This window comes from Cydia splendana, chromosome 10, assembly GCF_910591565.1.
Source record: "Cydia splendana chromosome 10, ilCydSple1.2, whole genome shotgun sequence".
NCBI classification, from domain to species: Eukaryota; Metazoa; Arthropoda; class Insecta; order Lepidoptera; family Tortricidae; genus Cydia; species Cydia splendana.
In genome coordinates, this window is record NC_085969.1 from 2,162,298 (window position 1) to 2,178,173 (window position 15,876).

At 38.2% G+C, this 15,876-nt stretch overlaps 1 protein-coding gene across 1 annotated transcript in view; it reads left to right on the forward strand.

Annotated features, from left to right (window-relative positions):
• The first annotated feature begins 2,448 nt into the window (after positions 1-2,448).
• LOC134794192 (uncharacterized) overlaps positions 2,449-15,876 on the forward strand; it is a 63,279-nt gene continuing 49,851 nt past the window's right edge. The window contains exon 1 of the mRNA XM_063765930.1: positions 2,449-2,624. Coding sequence (XP_063622000.1) covers positions 2,559-2,624 — 66 coding nt within the window. The 5' untranslated portion in view covers positions 2,449-2,558. The remainder of the gene's footprint in view (positions 2,625-15,876) is intronic.

Consider the following 15,876-nt stretch of genomic DNA (forward strand, 5'->3'; position numbering starts at 1 on the left):
AAGAATTTGGGGCCCTTTTGGAAAGTAAAGAAAGCTATTTAAACTAAACTTTTCTTCTACTATGATCTTCTATTTAATACGGGTAATCAAATACTGTGTTACTGTCTGTCCTTCGGGGCCCCCTGAGGATGGGGGCCCTGGGCACGGGCCCTGCTGCGTGCCCTTATGGTAAAGACGGTACTGGTTGTGTCAGTAGCGGCGTGTTAGAAATATTCGTAGCTAAGCTGGGGGGTATCCTTTTTTTGCTAGTTGTAAAGCGCTCGTCTGATTGAAAATTAGGCATGCCGGTGGGAATCGAAATCGAGTCCTATAGTAGCCCCGCCACGGCCTTCTTGAGTGATTGCTCCTTGATTTGTGAGCATTTTATTTGCTTTGATGTCAGAATTAGGGTTTGCAATCCGGATCCGAAATGTATGAAATTATCCGGATCTGGATCCGGATCCGCGGATCTTCCCATACATTTCGGATCCGTCGTGCAAACCCTAGTCAGAATCTTGTAGAATTTGCTAATTTTAAAAACTAGTAAAATAAATATCTACCAAACTATTAGTCTGGGTGTCTGGCGACTTACGAGCAGGCGCATTTTTTGCTCAAAAACTCAGCCTCACTGTGCAGAGGGGGAACGCGGCCAGCGTCCTGGGTGCAATGCCTCAGGCTAATTTAGGTTTAGACTTATGATTATAATTTAATAATAATATATGTTTATAAATTATAAATATATAACCGAGCCACGAATTTGCTAATTTTAAATAGTTTTGATCCTTTTATAATCAAGTTATAGTATAATCAAAGTATGTATATTGTATGGTATGTATAATGATATGATATAAATAACTGCATCGCTAATATCGAGGTTAAACTTTACTAACCCTCATTAGCTCTCTATCACGAGATGCATAAAGAGGGGACTATAAATAGGGTCAAGAGGTCAGCGCGACTGGACCAGTTGAATTAGATAAAATGCTTCGGCGCCAGAGAACAGTATGACATTGTAAGAAAGGAATCATTTTTGGTAAATAATTTCGATTTCATTGGTGGTCTTAGGCTTATGCTTAGGTTAGGTATTTATTATGTACGAAATATAATTTGATATTCACCAGTCGCTTTTCGGTGAAGGAAAACATCGTGAGGAAACCGGACTAATCTTAATAAGACCTAGTTTACCCTCTGGGTTGGAAGGTCAGATGGCAGTCGCTTTAGTAAAAACTAGTGCCTACGCCAATTCTTGGGATTAGATGCCAAGCGGACCCCAGGCTCCCATGAGCCGTGGCAAAATGCCGGGACAACGCGACGAAGATGATGATGGTGTTCTTAGGCTTGAAAATTTGTACATAATACAATATATTGAATATAGGAATTAGACCAAATACCAAATTGAATAGGGGTCTTATGTCGGCGGCAGTAAGCAGCCAGATGTTATAGGAGAGGAATGTTGTTTTCTTTAATGAAATTATCAAATGAACCATTGTCTGTACTGTGCACATTTTGCCGATGATCTCGACTGTGTCAACACAATGTCTCTCAGTGACATTAAAAATATAGTCAGTTTAATTTACTCTCTTTCTTCTATAGGTATTAAGGGTCAAGAAGTCGGCGAGAATGACCAATTGGATAAAGATGTTTGTGTCGCCGCAAGCGAACAGTGCGTTGTTACAGATGAGGAATGTCTTTGATGACTCATTGCGTACCTATGTGGACATTTCGTCGGTCTTAGTTTTTTGTTTAGTTTCTTCTATCAATGTACCATTACCATATCAGACGAAAGAAGTTCACAAAAGGCTTCCTAGGCTGGGCTAGTCTCGGTTCCGTGGGAATCTGCCGAATCCTATAAGCGGTGTCGCTATGATTTTTCGCTAGGCCATTGCGCTCTTATATGTCTTTAAGTTGAGAAAGATTAACGGCATTGTTTGTTTTCCTTGTATTGACTCAATACTTTTGAATCTTCTTTATACTAATAACTAAGTACCTACCTAAGTACGTATTAGTGGGTAAACTTGGGTACCTCTTACTAAATCTAGGTAGTGAGTGTACTGACGCTGTAACTGCACCGTATAGCTTCATGACAACTTCATCTTTTCCCATTGTGTGTAGGTTCGTCAGTCATCGCTATGGAAAGTTAACGTCTACCTATTTGCGGGGTGCAAAAGTCCTCCATAAAAAAGTGTCTTCACTTAGTTCTAAAACTTTTTAATTGTTGCTGCTGCAGATGTGTTTGGTTTTCTTCAAGAAGAGTTCTTCAGGGTGTTCATAAATGGCTTTATTAATGTTGCTTTGTCCATGGGCGACAATGGCTTCCCATCAGGAGGCTCTCTGCTTTCTGCTACTATCACATATCAAAGAGTACACCCTGTTAATAGTTAAACAGTGGAAGCTTGATGACTTGACGAGACATTCCTCGAGCTTTATCGGCAGGGGTGTCGGGCGGGGCGGCGCGCGTCGCTCGAACTCCGGGCGCTCCGCTCAGTGCCTTACCTGACGCGAGGGGCTTCGCGCGCGCCCGCTGCGCTAGTGTTTACATCGCGTGTGATGGTTCGGTGACAGACACACAGGATAAAACCATGGCGTGTGCCCGAGGGGTCTGCACCGCGGACAAAGTTTTCATATTCATCAACATCGCTTTCGCGGTATGCATCCCAGCCTGAACATTACCATAGATATTAAGGGTTTATTACAGGGTTGATTAATCGTATTTGCATACTTCAGGTTAAGTGTCTCAGATGATAAATGAGTCAAATTATGAGGCTGTGATATTAAATTTGTGGTAAAAAATTTGGGTCTCTGGGGCAATATGTCAGTTTAAATTCTAAATATAAGATGTGTTTAATTTATGATCAAAGGTTCAACCATTCCATTTTTAGGAAAATGGGTTACATATCCCACTTTAGTTTACAAACATATGTAAATGAGTTACGTAGAGTCGACCTAGAGATGCAATCGAGTTCAATCGACACATCGGTACATGTTAGGATAGAGTTCGATATCATCAAAAACTGGTTATCTTTTCTTTATTTTGATGTTTTATCTCACTATCAAGTTAGGGACTCGTACATCTTAACGACGTGGTTAATTTGATAGCAGGGATAGACACCCGAAGGCAGATTTTTGCCGATGTTCCATTTGGTAGAGTCATATTTGTAAAAGAGCCCTTTAGGGCTGTCCTGTTTGCATAATATAAATAATAGGTATTTAGTTTATTCCTACCTGTTTGATTTGAGTACCTAAATAGGCTTAGAAAGATTTTATTCAGATTGTATATACCTCTACCTCTATCAGACAGCCAATAAAATATACCTGCTCTATCGTTTCCATAATACATTGTTATGATTAGTTAATTATATTGTATAGTTCGTTTTTTAGCATTAGAAAAAAGGTAAAGAATCTTGACATGTCTTTTTTTTATACCTATATTCTTTCATAAGTAATACCTATAGTTACTGATAAAAAAAGCGTTTTTCAATTAAAAGACACGTCAAGATCGTGTAGTCTTTTTCTAATGCTAAAAAAACGAACTATAGCTGTCGACTAAAAATTATTTTGTCTTAAAATACGTCTATCAGGCATCAGTTATAGCTATAGCCACAGGTGCAAAATTAGACATAACATAATTCCCAATAGAGTCAAAGACCACCGAAACTCAAAATCACTGATGCTATTCAATTTGTGGTTTTCATTACGCCTGCCTTTCCTGACCAAACTTTTTACCCCTGGGAGTGACCCGACGTTAATTTTGAATAAAGTCCCAACTCCACAAAGTTAAACATATCCCTTTTACATACAACTTGTTGCAAGTAATAAATATTGATAAAGTAAACACTAACAGTTAAACATTACACTGTTTTCGAGCAGTCGTGTAAAACGCTTCAAATTGCAACCGTTGCAACATTACCTTTTGAACTATTTCGTCTGTTTCATTGCCCCATTTCGTTACGGGCGTGCGTCAGCACAGTTACGATCCACAGCTATTATAGTCAAACCATGCAGACCTTGCAAATTGGCCTGAAAATAAACTAGAAGCGCAATGCGGAAAATTCACTTCTTTAATGCTACAGTAACTCCTTTGAAATATGTACTCCACGCCTAAAATATCCACGACTGTTTGTGTACGGCCGTAAAGTTGACAAAAAAAGGTTGGAATTGCTAACCGACCAAACTCTATCGTCACACAAATTTATAAATTTGTCGTAAAGTTAGCCTCGTTAAATTTGGTAGGTTAGCCCCGGCTTGCCGTTAACGGGGTCTAGCCCGGGCTACCTGTTCCCCCTCCCCCTTCCCGGGGCAACAGGCAGCTGGCGTGGCGTTCCATTGTCCAAGATCTGTCCCTATTCAGCCCCGGATATTCCTCTCTAGTCAGCATTTATTGCTACCGAAAGCTGCTTAACGGACAATATCGATGTTTATTGATGAATATTGGCAGCAATTGTCCTATTTTATGATTGAAATTGAGCATGTCGGAGTCATATTAATTACAAACAAGTCTAGTAGGTACCTATTTATGTAGTTAAAATGTGTTAATCGTTGTTCTTTGCTTGAGATAATAATCTCCTTCCGCGAGTATTAATTAAATCCAAATCCAACTCCGTAATTTAATTCGATTATAGCTAAACTAAAACAATTCCAATATTATAAATGGCATACTTCGCCATTTAATTGCATTTAAACATATATGCTTTTTATAATATTTTAGCAAATTCTGCAGACGCTACATTTAAATTTATAGCGCTGCATAAACTTCAATTTTAGTGCCTAGAAGTTGGAATGTGTACATATAAGTAGGATAAATGTCTTGCCACTTTTTAAGGCAAACTAAAGTAGTAGCGAAGTTTTGCAGTAAAAGCTTTTCAATAGTTGCGTAGGAAACTTTTAAATATACTTATATAGTAATGGTGATCCCATCTCAGTACTATCAATAGGTATTATATATCATGTTATCCCTGTCACACGATGTTATATAATGTTATATACCTAACAGACAGTGTGATCCACCATAAGAACAACAAACCGACATTATAGGTAAGTACTTACTTAGGTACTTACACTGAAAAACCACTTTAGTTAGGATAAATTTAAAATTCATACTTTTTGAGGATATCCAGTAAAGATCGAGTGGTCGCATTTTTGTGCTAGATTAGATGTTTCATCATGGACCCCAATCACCTAATAATGAAACGAAGAAACTCTTAAAACTAAATCGCTCACTGTATCAATTTGGGTTTTTGTAGAGTCACTCAGGCCATGAATTTGCTTTCATTTTGAACGAATCATTACATTTAATCACCACAACTGAACTGGATTGGATAGGATCTACGGAAGGCGTTAGTAAACGGTACATGTCATTGTTTAGTTTGATGACACTGCTGGCCAGCTGGGGTTTAATTTTTGCCTTTATGTCAGATTAGGTATTTACAACTACAGAGCGCTATCTACGTATGTACTTACTTAGTTTAGTTTAGTACCACACTGTTAATTACGAGAATTGTCACTACTGTAGGTAATGATATAAAATTCAATAGAAAATCAGGCTTTATTAGCTCTTAACTTTGGGACAAGAACCTAATTGGTTATGCTCTTATGGCAACAGCCAAAAGACAAAAGTAATTAGAACTGTACACTACGTCGTATGAGTATTATTAAGTAAGTATGGCTCAAAGACACTAAATAAAGATCTTAGTCATTCCTCAAATCGAATGCAATTATGTTCAAACGCGTCAATCGAGTTGGCAACTTGGCACCGTAACTCAGTTTTTGTAAACAGCGAAGGTCAAAGGTCTTCGAGTCACGGGCGCGATAAGCGAGTTATTCTTTGTTAAACAATATCAAACTAGTCGGACAAACATAGTAACCAGTATAAATATGTACTATTACGTATGTTTGTTTTGGATATTATTAGGGTCTCAGTTACGCTGGTTTCTTTGTCGTTTAACGCGAAAAGCAAAAGGAATCCACGGTTATGATGAAGGCAACCGCAGCACGTATCGTACCATGTTGTGCGGTCAAGTTTCTATGCAATTTTAAATCTTATTCTAGAGACATAGGTTTTAAAATTGATGCGTCCTTTTGGAGAAGCAGTTACTGCGTTTGGCTCCGAGTTTACAAGCTATTGTGTACTTGTGTATAGTATACTGATACCCGAAACTAAAGTTATATAGCTTTCTGACGAACTTGGTAAACAGTTAAATTGACTCTGCTCCATGTCAGAGAGTGTTACATAATTTAATGAACGAAAGGAAATAAATGTTTGGGTAGGTAATAGGTAAGCGTTAATTTTGTAATGTAATGCGTTTTGCTCGAATGTAGGTTATTGGGTATAGACATCGTCAAACATTTGACCAGTTGCTGTTATTAGCATGACATCAGTAGGTTGACCTAGCTACCTACACAAATCCTATCGTACTACAACGAACCCTTTAACTATTACATTATACCAATTTACTATTTATTCTCACTGACACTTCATATTTACGTATTACACTGGCAGGTACGAATTATGTTAGTAAGTAGACTTCTTATCTAAAATCTTCGAGGAAAACCGTAGCGGAAGCAATTTCTGAGCAATGAATCTAAACAATGTTTTTATCTATTATTTAATTACTTTTTTATTAGTGAATAAATAAACAATTTACCTTAAAACGTTTTTATAAACACTTCTTCGCTAAAAAACTACGCTCGTGACCTTAAGTCCACTGACTAAGGAACAATATCACGTTTACTTAATATATATATGTTTATCGTAGATACTGATATACCACAAATGAGACACCATGCCCTTTTTCGGCAGTGTTTGCTGAAGATTAGAAGGGATTGCAATACAAGAGCTGTGACTGTGACGAATGTGTAGATTTGAGGCCTTAGCACGCCTGTTTCGTTTAGTTAAACCAGTGTAATACGTTGGTCTTCAATTACCTACTCCTATTGAAGGTAATCATTTCTACTAATGTAGGTACGGTACTTGAGGCTAGTACCTACAGGTGGAGACATTTTGTGAATATAACTTGGCTTGTTTGCATGTTAGCGCAGTCATCGCTGTCGACACCCGACAACATGGTGAACTCACCGCCTCTTTGTAATCCTTTTACTTTCTTTACGTTTATCAGCGTTAGAGTCGATCTAGTCTATGTGTTGGACCATTTTGCCAAGGTGAATGCATATCTAAAGAGCTTGCCTAATTTTTTGTTATTCAAAATTTAACCATATCAATAAGCATGCTACGCTTGAGAATTCACGAACCTTATCTCCGTCGGCATATTGCTTGATGAATTGTAAACGGCTAGAGCTTACGGAGCTTAGCAGCCTACATATTGAATTCGCGCCATATACCGCGGCGGCGGCGGCAAAGAGCGCAATGAATTCCGATCCCCTGAATTCTCCAACGATTTATCGGGGTCGCGGATTATTTAGCATTTACGTACATATACGTAAACACGTACCTGTTACGTTATTGATATACTCGTAGTCTGGAACAGTTGTCACAGGTGATTTTAACATTTGGCGCCCTGGTAATCTATTGTTTAGGGTAAATACGCAAGACGAATAGCCAATTTCTTGTAGCTCCCCTAGTGGCTATTGCTATTTTGATAACTGACACATGACAAACATTCAATAATAAATTCAGTTTGCCCTAAGTCCCTACCACGTGCCTACAACGCATTTCGCAAAATAGCCAATGCTATACACATAGGATAGATAGGCGTGCATACATTGCTAGAGGCGACTGAAAAATACATAAGTACGCGATATGTATTTTTGCCTTGCCGCCGTAGTAGGAGCATTTTTAACTGTACTCGTGTAATTTATCTGTGCATCACAGTGGGCTTCCTTAGAGGGCCACCTTGTATCAGATCCGGTGTAATAAATCTGACAAAGTATAAACACTTATTAGAACAGTAATTTACTCGGTGACGAGTCCTTTAGGGACCGCCTGTTACGGGCCCGTGATTCTTATTTACGTTCCCAACAAGGACGACGCTGATTCTAGGAATAGAACTAAGAAAGTAATGTTGGAAACAATTCTATGAACGAAATGTGATGTTTCCTCGAGATTGCACTCTGCAACTACACACATATACAATACATCGCATTTTCTATATCGAAATGTCAGTACAAGAATGGGGCCACTGGGACTGGGACGCCTAGCGCTTTCTATTCATTTCGAATCTATAGAAAAATGTCCACGACATAATCTAATTCAAAGAGTACTTATAGTATGATCTAATTTAACATTTTAAACGTCAATAACGCCACTTAGCGTGTAAGATTAGCTTAATAGACGAACTCGACCTTATATCGATTGACCACTGTTATGTACCAATGTACTTAAATAATATATATCGATTTAGGTGAGAATTTTTAGTAGGTACGAGAAACATTGATCTTCCAGAACTCGAGAATGAATGAAGTCATTTTGCTCATAATAGGTAAGTAGTTTACTTCTGAAATTCGTTTTAAACCTATGCACTTTCCTGCACTACTGTATCTAACATAATTATTGATACGAGAGGAAGTGATATATTGGATGTAACTGCGAAGATCTTGCATTAATTTGCATCGATCGACCCCGAACCGGCAACAACAATGCATCTGCCAAGTTTTCAATAACGGCCATTGCCCGAAGACAGGAAAGATTAAATGGACGAAGGAACTTCGAGCACGGAGCACGGAATTTAAAACTAAATTACACCACTCTTTCAATTACTCGTCGCAGTCGCGCGATCTCTGTGAGATTGAAAGTGAGATTAAAACCTTTTAAGTTAGATTAAGGTCTCGCGACACGAATTGAGGCATCTTTTGGCATCGGATCAGCTGAGGTTTGCCAAGACTAAAGACGGGCGACGATGTTAGTCTAACTAAATAGACAGTAGATGTTGTGGCTTAGCGTCAAATATGTTCCAAAGAAAAGTCAATGATGATGATGATGGTGTCTCAGTACAGTCGGGACACATATTCAGCACTCGTAGCCAAATTAACTATCTCGTAACTCGTAAAACAAAAATAAAACTATTATTGCCGAGTTCCACGGACACCTCACTGATGAGTGTGTACATCACCGTCGATTGACGTATGTTGCACCAAGGACTGAAATAGATAAAAACTTGTTGTCTTAACAAACCTGTCGATACTCTGACGTCATAGGTATATAATAAACTAGTCAAACGACTGGCTCCTCTTGGTCATTTTATCTCGAGTCTTAACGAAGAGTCTAAGTAAATTTTAGCATGCCAGAAATATCTACAACACTCTCATTGCTCTAAAATGTGGTTCATCTGATACACTGTACTATTGCCGCTATAGTCAGCATACACAGTGGCGGATTTGCAGTGTTGCGCCCCTTCCTCAGCACCCATCTATAAACTAGGCCCGGGCCTACTGGGCCTTAGGGCAAATCCGCCACTGAGCATACATATAGAGGTACATTATGCCGAATCGCAAGCTCTCATCTCAATCAGTATTGGCGCACAAGGCGAATTGTGGTCATTGTACCGACGATCTTGGCCGCTAAAGGATTAAATTATACCAGATTATACTCAACTCGGTTACTTAAGAGTTAACGGTATCTCGACAAGCTTCAAGTTCAAGACCCTAGTGGTAGTGAGCCCTTCGGTTGGAAGTTGATCAACCTCTTATTGAATCTGGTTAGCGACAAGCTTACGGAAGAGGTATAGCTGCCTATAAATTAGTTTTCATGATTAGGTCTTTGAAGTAGGTGTGTTGTAATGAAATTTGATTTTCTGTGCACGGATCTAATATTTGTCAATATTAGTGCCTGCGAGTAGGTTGCCAGACTTCCTTAGACAACCGTGGCAACAAGTCAGGACATCGCTATGAAGGTATAACGGTGATGATATGAAGAAACGGGTGAGATCTACCCAGATTTTACATTGTTCCTGCTTGATGCATTCGAAAAGTGTATGCTTACATTGCTTACTTTATGTTTTTCTCAATTCCATGAAAATAATTTCTCGGCATGGAGGCTAAAATAATTATAAACGGTTCGGTGAAAAGCGTTTAAAATTACGTCTAAAATGCATTGCATGCAATGCATTCCATCACATATGTGGGTTTCAAATTGAATTGGATGCCATTTCACGGGGCACTACACATAGATTGCACTGACGAATCCTTTTACGTTAGAGCATTCAAAGCCTGAACTGACTAGCACCATGCAATTGGGTTATACATACATTTAGGGTTTTCTATTGTTTTTTATTTCTCTAAAATATAAATCATAGAACCACAAACATAAAAAGTGCACCGTTAATTTTATTGTCCGATCTCATATCGGAATCGGATATCTATTATTGGAAAAAGGCAGTTGCTAGAGAGAGTTCCTTTTTTCATTTTTGCATTAACGCTTTCTTTTGAACAAATTCTATTCAGTTCTTGAACCACATCAATCCGCAGAGCATCGGCGTTGTGTTTGTGTTTTGCACCAACAACAGATTCTAAACCGCTGTACAAGACTTCATGTAATTCAATTTTTGACACCCAAACATCTAATTGAAACATTGGTAATGGGAATGACGGCTGAATATGCTCTTCAGAGATTTCCTCATTTACGACAGCTAGCAAAGGTTTTTTCCTTGTCTTAGTCCAGTACCCTCTTTGGCATGAAGCCCGCAACTCCAGAACGTCATCAACCGTGGCGCTATTTGACCAGGTTAGTGATTTCAAGCAAAACCTAGTGGCCAGGAACCATCTACGGAGATGCAATGGCATAGTAATCCGATATAGTAATACGATGATACGATATAGGTACGATGTAGAATCGGACAGCGTGAAAAACGTTTTAAGACCTCACTTCGTTCGGTCGATAACAAGTTTACATGTCTATAAACGACTCCAGTCAATTACTCCGACAAGCCAGCTCCTGAGGGACTCGAAGAAGGCAATCAGGATGGGATCCTTAACGACGCGCCGATCTGTGACGGCCTCCATTAGCTCATTTCCATGTGCGTGACCTACATACATTTCTAGCTTTACGTGCTTCTAATTTCGCGGAAGATGGTCTTAAGTGAAATATGCACTACCAGCTTCTGCTTGTCACTTCGCCTGCATAGAATTAGTACTTCCATCCCATAGTAAATTTAACCCCTCTTCATCATCAATTCATCATCTTCCTCGCGTTGTCCCGGCTTTTGCCACGGTTCATGAGAGCCTGGAGTCCGCTTGGCAACATCCCGAGAATTGGCGTAGGCACTAGTTTTACGAAAACGACTGCCATCTGACCCCTCCCCCTCGGATCAGAAATTTAACCGATCTTATGGAATGATTTATTCTTACGCCCCAGCCCAGGGAATCAAATTCTCCCTATTCCAAATTTCATCTAAATTGGTTCAGCGGTTTAGCGTTACAGTAAAGACAGACAGAGCTATTAGTAGGGATGAACAAACTGGCCAATTACTCCGCGAAGCCAGCTCAGGGAGATGAGGGCAATCAGGAGTGGGATCCTTAACGACGGAGCCACTGATCTGTGACGACCGTTTTGCTCCATTAGCTCATTGCCATATGCGTGACCTACATACATTTCAAGCTTTATCTGCTTCTAATTTCGCTAATCGATTTAAGTGAATGTAGGTATGTCACTAGTAGCCTTGATTGCGACGTTGTCTGCGTAGAATTATTCCCATATCCCACTTCCATAAAGGATGACACGCCAGACCGGGTCGTGCCGGGGCCGAGGCGTCCGACATGTAATTTTCTATGACGGCTGATCGGTGATCACGTAGTGCTTTCCATAGAAAACAAAGCGCCGCCGGAAGCTCCGGCCCGGCCCCGGCCCGGTCTAGCGTGAGTCATCCCTAATACATTCAAGTCCTCTTTTCACTTGATAATTTCTGTTATAAAATGTATTTTACATCACACATGACCTTTGCCGAGACTCAAATTATTTTCATAGGTAAGGTTTACTCGGGTAATTCCGAATGTCGAAAACTGTCGAATAATTCCAAAAAGAGACTTTTATTATGATGGAATTAAGGGTGATTTTCATCTGAATTTCGGAATTATCCGACATTCGGTAATACCCGAATACACCTTACAATTTTTTCTGAATTGGTACTGCAGTAAACAGACTTTTATAATTTATTATTTATAATTTTTCGATACTTTACTACCTACTTTTGATTTTTGAGCTTTGTTTTATCCGTTTCTATTGATGCTGAACAACTGTACAATATTGGCAATAAAGGATATTTTGACATGGGTACACAGGCGTCAATACAGTCCGCTAGTCTGATTTATAACGGCAGCCAACAAATCTCTAGAATTACTTTGTTTTTCTCTGGTAAATAGCCTCGGTCCGTTGCCAGCAATTCACTTCTTAATTTTTTTTATCCCGTAGTATTATATCACTTTCGTTTGCTATATTTAGAAAATAAATGTAAAGGTTGACTCACGCTAGACCGGGCCGGGGCCGGGCCGGTACTTCCGGCGCTTCGTTTTCTATGGAAAGCACCACGTGATCACCGATCAGCCGTCATAGAAAATGACGTGTCGGACGTCTCGGCCCGGGCCTAGCGTGAGTCATCCTTAACACGAATATTTGGGAAAGTACGACCATGAGTGATGTAATAGCAAATATAACAGGCAGACGTATAACGTATAAATAGAGCCATCAAAAGCTTCCCATTCCGAATGAGTGGTCTCCAAGCCTCCGACGGCCCCGACGATGGAATCCCTGAAGGCCTTATTAAAGTTAGCTAAGTAACGGTGATTGCTTATTTATATCACATCACAAGTTAAAGGGCTTGCAAAGTCTATAAATTGTATATACAGATGTCTATCACAATGAAAAAATCAACGATGATCAATTCTGGCCCAAGTGGGACTCGAACCCACATCTTTTTATTGCCGAACCGGTGTTTAGAAAAAAAAAACATTTCTTCATTTGTTAGATATCTAATGCCATGTAGACGAGTCTCAAATTGTGGTAGGTATATTCATGAATATCATTTTAGATAAACGCGTAAGATGCGACAAAAAAATCTCATTTTCGTTTTTCTTTTTTGTCCATTTACGAAACCCGAATAGAAAACGGCCCTGAGAATTTAGACAAATTGCTTTCGTTGTTTTATAGCTCAAATTCGGAGGCTGAGGAAATAACAAGACACTGCTTTTCTTTTCTTGCTATCAGTATTTAGTAGACAGTTCTTTCAATCTGCTATAACATAGAGAATATAATAGCCGCAGAAGCCTGACTTATTTACAAAGGCATAAGATTAAAGGGCCCTATTCTAATTGATTGCGAGAACAACGAGGAAATCCCTGTAGTGTAGACCTTATTAAGGCTGAGTAATTGGCATTGTTTATTTATATGGTATAAATTGGAAGGCATCCGGGAAAAAAAAAAGTCTTATTAGGTGGCGTGGGCTCGAACTTTGACCCAATTCGGGATGTTTTCTTTAAGGACATAATAATAAGGTTCTCTGATGTCTCCAAATTTAGGCAATAATACTATGGAAAATATTACTACTTTTCACCACTACTTGTTGTTTATATGATAGACCGAAAATATAGGTGTTATAAATTGTCTACAATGTCTGCGACAGTGAGTAGGTAAAGCTGGTTAGTTGTTAGGTAAAAACTTCGTTGTTTACGTTATATTATATCTAAATTGAATAGCAGTTTCTCTTGGTATATGCTAGCATTGTACAAAATATGTAGCATAGGCAAAAATTTCGACTAGCACAGATACTTGACATAAAAACATTCTTAATCCACAATCAGAATACAGGAAGAGGAAAAAAAATCAATTCAATTCCCAATGGAAATCTTTCCGCAAGCGTCGAAAGCACGTAAACATTGTAAACAAACGTATATATTTCCTTTTCCACGTATGCTAATATTAACGAATAGATTTTGCCGGACGACCCTCGTGAATCGTAATGAAATGTAAATGGGCAGTCAAGTAATTATTCATAAGATAATTAACTACTTAAAGCTCCATCAATTTCACTCATAACGACCATAACGTAAATTCAACAGCGTACCTACATTTTTCCAATACTTATCATTTTTACAATGGTTTTTTGTAGATAAGCTATAGATGGTCAAGCAAATCTTGTCAGTAGAAAAAGGCGCGAAATTCAAATTTTCTATGAGACGATATCCCTTCGCGCCTACCCTTTTCAAATTTCCCGCCTTTTTCTACTGACAAGATCTGCTTGACCATCTATACTTACCATGCATTTTCTCTTCGAGTAATTTTCTGTGTCATACTTACTTATCTGCAGCGAAGCTAAATATTTTTACAAATAAAAAAAAACACATTTTGATCGAGAATCTGGAAAATCAGAAAAAAATGCGTATGTGTACTGGCAAACAGTAAGTAGGTACAAAATGCAAAAACTAAAAACGAATACACGACAGAAAATTCACGTTTATCCATCCTCTTACAGAACTTATATATCGCAATATCTAATTGTATTGTCTTTGATAAGTTTATGGGAGTCAAATTCCTGCATTACATTTTTCTGCAGTGATCCGCCGCGACGCTTAATATTTCGCTGAACAAATAAAACTCTAGATTTCCGCCCTTGGATCCCTCTGATTTGTTGAACCGGGTCATGGTCGGAACTTGGATGATCAAAACAAATACATATATCACACCAAATTTGGCATAGGTTTTCTCAGATAGTATCAGAAGGGTGCGGGATAAGCAGAATAAGTAAAAGGCGTCAGAAGGAGAATTTAATTTTACGACGGTGGCAAATAAGTCATCATTTTCGTCGCGTTATCCCGGCATTTAGCCACGCCGGCTCATGGGAGCCTGGGGTCCGCTTGACAACTAATACCGAGAATTGGCGTAGGCACTAGTTTATACGAAATGTAAATGTGTGGTGGCAAATAAGTAAGCGATATAAGACTGCTGGTTGTTACCTCTATTGTCTTTGTTTATGTTATTGTACATTTATTGTAAACTACGTGTATGTGAGAGGGTGGTTCACGTTTGTATGGGAAAAATTCAAACTCTAGTTAGAAGAAGCGGCACCCCCTCATTTTGTTACACTTGTTATGTTGACAAAATACGCCAAGTTTTGTAATCTTATCTCAACTACAAGGGGGTGCTACAACACTTTGAAATTTTTCAAAGTTGTATGAAATCCAAAAAAAAAGTATTTATTATTCAGAATTTTATTTAAGTATCTGGTTTCACACTATTTGCACATGTGATTTATAAGTTTTTGAGTAGAAAAACATTTTTATTTCTATTTATTATAATGTTTCAAAAGTAAGATTTTTATTTTTTTTAAGATTTTTATGTAAGTAGTGGTTTTCACATTATTTGAAAGTGTGATTTAAAAGTTATTAAGTAAAAAAATATTTTTATTTCTAGTTTTTATGATTTTTTTAGGTGAAATTCATAAAATCTTACTTTTGAAAAATTATAAAAAATAGAAATAAAAATGTTTTTCTACTTAAAAACTTATAAATCACATGTGCAAATAGTGTGAAACCAGATACTCAAATAAAATTCTGAATAATAAAAACATTTTTTTTTGGATTTTATACAACTTTGAAAAATTTCAAAGTGTTGTAGCACCCCCTTGTAGTTGAGATAAAATTACGAAACTTGGTGTATTTTATCAGCATAATAAGTGTAACAAAATAAGGGGGTGCCCCGTAGGAAAATAAAAAAAAATGTTTTTTGAACCACCCTAATGTGAGGTGTGCAATAAAGAGTATTGTATTGTATTGTAAGTACATAACAAATAAACACAAGATACTGACTAACAACAAAGAACAGCTATTATTGATTCATACATGTTCTGTCACCGATAAATCTAATTAATACGTAATAAATACTAGAATAAATCACGTACTTGGCTAAATAAGGCAAAACCCTCAACGTGGACCGAGAATGCCCACAAAGCGAAATTCCTT